The sequence below is a fragment of the Ictalurus furcatus genome, chromosome 5 (assembly GCF_023375685.1).
Source record: "Ictalurus furcatus strain D&B chromosome 5, Billie_1.0, whole genome shotgun sequence".
Lineage (NCBI taxonomy): Eukaryota > Metazoa > Chordata > Actinopteri > Siluriformes > Ictaluridae > Ictalurus > Ictalurus furcatus.
In genome coordinates, this window is record NC_071259.1 from 21,342,518 (window position 1) to 21,347,080 (window position 4,563).

General features: G+C 41.9%; 1 protein-coding gene across 1 annotated transcript; it reads right to left on the reverse strand.

Annotated features, from left to right (window-relative positions):
• Positions 1–1,019: 1,019 nt before the first annotated feature.
• On the reverse strand, positions 1,020–4,310 carry amigo1 (adhesion molecule with Ig-like domain 1). The gene is made up of 2 exons (XM_053625186.1): positions 4,105–4,310; positions 1,020–3,685 (listed from the first exon to the last, which is right to left on the reverse strand). The coding sequence occupies exon 2, from the start codon at positions 3,568–3,570 to the stop codon at positions 2,089–2,091; it is 1,482 nt and encodes a 493-aa protein (XP_053481161.1). The 5' UTR covers positions 3,571–3,685; positions 4,105–4,310; the 3' UTR covers positions 1,020–2,088.
• Positions 4,311–4,563: the final 253 nt, after the last annotated feature.

A 4,563-nucleotide genomic window follows, 5' to 3' on the forward strand; every position in this document is an offset into this window, starting at 1 on the left:
AGATGATGCTGTGCAAACCAGATGGGTTTGCCCCTCTTTCAGAAAACAGAATCTTCAAGGTTTTAGTCCCTTATTACAGAGATTATAACTGGAATGCTCTAAAATACTTCCATTGTTAATGTCCTCCGTATATTATTACCATTGAGAATCAATGTGTTTTGAATTAGCCTGCCTTTGACTTCACCCAAGCTGGGTGAAAACAAGAATGATATGGCTGTCAAACCACCGTCTGATTTCACTCTAGACAAATGTGAAGCCAGAGTATTGAAACGATTATGGTGTCGGGATAGAGTTACAGGGTATGACAGCTGAATGCTACATAGAATGCATGTTATGTGGGAATACACGCTGATCCAACATTCTGAAATGGACATTTTGTGTGCTATATCTGAGGAACTCATCCACTGTGTTTATCACGTTCATTAAAACCTGTGTGACATTGGGTAGTGACATGCATAATAAAAACATCAGATTAAACTTTTTTGCAAAAAAACCCCCCAAAAAACATGGCTCTCTCCTTTTTTCTGTTCAAGGTTACAATCATCTTTGGGGGCTTATTGTGTAATTAAAGATCATTTAGAATCATTTAGAAAACATTTTGACAATGGATGACTCAGCAATGACTAAAGCTAGCAAAATATGCAAATAACCCAGAACTTGAGAATGTTTGAGAAGCAGAGATGTCTGAAAAACAGTTTTGGTTTTTGCATTGTGGACTGTCCTGGTGTACTACAGAAAAGCAGAGAGATGCCTTATTCTATTTTAAGAGGTTATTAGCATTCAGGAAATGTCTCTCTCTCTCTCTGGTTGTCATGACAGACAGCCTCATGCAAATGGCATTGTGCAAATAATAGGCCATATTTTCTGACAGAGAATGGCAGTAATAATGTGATTAGGAGTCACTGTTTAAGGTATACATTTGCTGTGCACACAACATGCTGATTTAATTTACTCTTAAGCTGGGGATTACAAGAAATGCTATTGTGCATCTGGCATCAATTTTCAGTGATCCTTGGGGATCACGGCAGCTGGCATGTCATCATCATTTTTGGTGCTACAACTACCCAAACGTTCAATAATCAAACGCGACAGAATGCTAGAAGACGACATCTATTGAAAAGATGTTTTAGCTTTTTGTCCTCAAATCCAGCATGTTTTGTTCTAAAATTCAGCAACAGCTCTAGTCTTGTGACGTTATTGCAAGTGTCTATGGAATTGCAATGCAGTGAAGTTTAACTTTGGCTTAATGTCAAATAGCTCACCTATTCACTTTACATTTGATCCCTTATTAATAACAACAACAACAACCAATATAAATCTAACTGTAATGCAACGATTGGATTTTCTCTTCTCCAGTATTACTTTGCTATTAAAACTGACCCAGGTTTCCTCTACGTTTTGACGTATTGATAAGCTTAGAGGTGCTGAATTTCTACAAGCACATTCAAATCTTTGCTACGTCCTTTCAAATGCACTTGACAGTGTTCAGCGTTCACCGTAATGGTGCTTAATGGCATGCCACTCCTCTAGCAATGACTCATGACTGAAGTCTATATATAAAGTGGTGATGCTGGCAAGTTAACATTTGGGGAAGGGAGGAATAAATATTGTAAGTACTAAAGACTGCAGGACACAATGCTATAATCTTTCTACTCTCAGCAGTCTAAGAATCATAATATATGGTTTAAATATATTGTTTATTTGTTTTATATTTTACTAAATAATAAGGCTTGCCAGTGCCTGTTCACGGATAAATGAATTTTGCCACGTTCCCTATCACGTTCCCCACTTCTCAGTGACACGTTACTAAAAGTCCACTTACTGTATATGGCAAGACCTTTTCACAGTATATACTTAAGTGCTACAGATTAAAATGCTGGAAAGGCTTCTCTAACTTGTCCTTGTCAAATTCACATAGGAAAGCTATATAACACTGTCTTTAATTAGCCACATGCTGAAGGGTGCAAACTGCATTTCTGTTGCTCTTTTTCCAAAGACGTCTCAACAACTCATTGCCTCTGGACAAGCCTCACACAATTTGCATCCATCAAAGAAGGCTGCCCAGTTTCAACTCTGGACAGGATCCACTCAGACCACAATGGGTGTGTCAGAGAAGACTGAGCTAATAGAGTCCGCCACTGATTTCTTTCTCTTTCCTTTCCCATGCTTAGCCTCGTCCTCCAGCTCTTCTTCCCGATTGCGATTCACTTTCCCATTCTGGCCCTGCAGGTCCTTGGGATCTATGAAGGCAACATGCCTGTTGGGCTCTGCTTTGGTTGCCAGATCCTCATGTGTTGGAGTGGCGCTGAGCATGGATGAATGAATACTATCCTCATGTTGGTTCTTGGACTTCCCTTGTCCTGGACAGCAGCGGCACCGGCAAGGGGTCAAGTACAGGTAGATGAGCACCAGTACCACACTGGCCAAGCATCCCACCAGAGTTGTGTATGCTGTATTGAGGGTCTCGCTGTTTCCAATAAAAGTGAAGTTATGTACCTTCACCCACACATACAGGGTTTCATTAAGGTATTCGCTTACAGCGAAGCAGGTGTACTGACCAGAGTCCTCGAGTTTTACTGAACTGATCTCCAAGCTGCCATCTGGTAGAACCACAGCAGTCTGGTTGTTTCCAGGTGATACTATTACATTGCCAGGTAACATCCAAGTTTTGGACATGTCCCGATGCCGCGTATCACACTTGAGGACCAGAGACTGCTCCAAAAATGCTTCCTCCACTGATTCATTATATGTGCTGCAATTCATATGCATGTTTAGCTCAAAAACATGTACGATTTTCTTATCAGGTCCTGGCAGTATGCAGGTGATTTCATCTTTGAAATCCACAGCTGAGTTTAGTCGTCGCATATACCAGTGTGCCATCAAGCTGTACAGCTCACAGTCACAGTTGAGCGAATTATTATGGAAGTATAGTCCATTCCTGAGCCAGGCTGGCAGATCCTGCAGATCTTGAATGGGGAGGACTTTGATCCGATTGGAAGACATGTCCAATAAGCTCAACTTTTCCAGTCGTGTCTTGTCCTTAACCAGCTCCAGAGGGAAGCGGGACACCTGGTTCTGGCTCAGGTAGAGCTTCTGTAGTTTGCTGAGGCCTGTGAAGGCAGTGCGGTCAATCTGGGAGATGTGGTTGTTGTAGAGCAGAAGCACCTCTAGATACTCTAGCTGTTCAAAGATGTACTCGTCCAGTTGGCGGATGCTGTTAGACGACAGGTCCAAGTAGCGCAAGTGCTTAACATAAACAAAAGCTTCAGTAGAGATAAAATGCAAGCCATTGTGGCTCAGTAAAAGGTTGTGGAGTTTGGGGAGCTTGTATGTGGTCCACTCTGCACGTAGCCTGGTGATGTCATTATAGCTCAGATCAAGCACTGCTGTGTACTTAGGCAGGTCAGATGGCACAGTAGTTAAGTTCATTTTGGAGCAGCTCACAATGTTACTGGCACATATGCATGTTTTGTGGAAATTCACTATTGAGCCATAAGTCCCAGGTATACGGATAAGAACCAGGGAAGTACAGACAGCCCACTTAATGAACAGTTCCATGAAGGATGGCATATCTTCCACTCTCTCAGAGTCAAATCTAGTTCGATGATGATATAAATTGTACTAGACTTCCTTACATGCAGTCAAGAGATTAGCTGATTGAGCTGAAGGAGTTGCAGAGTTGAAGCTGAAAACAGAAAACCAAACAAAACAGATCACGTATTGCTGAAACTGAAGGGTGCATTTAGACATTTATGGCACTTTTGTAGAAAAGTGTATGCTCTTACTCTTGCATGCATACAGACAAACCAGAGGCATTTAAGCAGTTGGCACATAAAGGAGATCAATTGAAGCGTACTACCTCTGAAAGCAAATTCATATTCTCAGAGCAACGTCCTGCACACAACAATCAATAAAAACACTTCGGATAGGAAAGGTGAGGTGATATGGCCTGTAGTGCTCCTAAACAGCAGCGTTGCATTGCACCATTTCCCATATGCACTGTCCCATCGTTCAGCGTGCCCATGTAATGCAATGTTCTAAAACAAAAACAAAAACAAAGCAACAACAACAACACAACGAATTGTGCATGTAATCCGAGATTACCTCCAGAATGTCTCGCCTCGGGGTATGATACATCAAGGGTTGTAGGTAAATAAAGTCCAGAGTCGGTGTTTGTTTATCCATTGCCCATCACAGTAACGTGCCACGCTTTTCCCATTCAGAAACAAAAGCCAGATGGAGACACACCGATTCTCTTCCGGGAGACCAAACATATATATATAGCCGAATTTGTTTTTTTTATTAGTATTATTTTTTTTATCGCAGAACACGGCCAAGGCTAAATGCGCAAATAGTTACGACATTACGTAAAGACAGGACGCGCGCGTCGCCGGTCTTCTTATAATCGAGACGTATTATGGCAGATGTCAGTAAATCCATTTCAGATGTCAGTTTAGCCAAAGCGTCCGAAGATCCATGCGGCTTGTTGATGCAGTGTGTAGGGATGAGAAATGAGCTCTGTTCGACGCCCGATCAGACGCCACACTGACTATCTGATGAGCA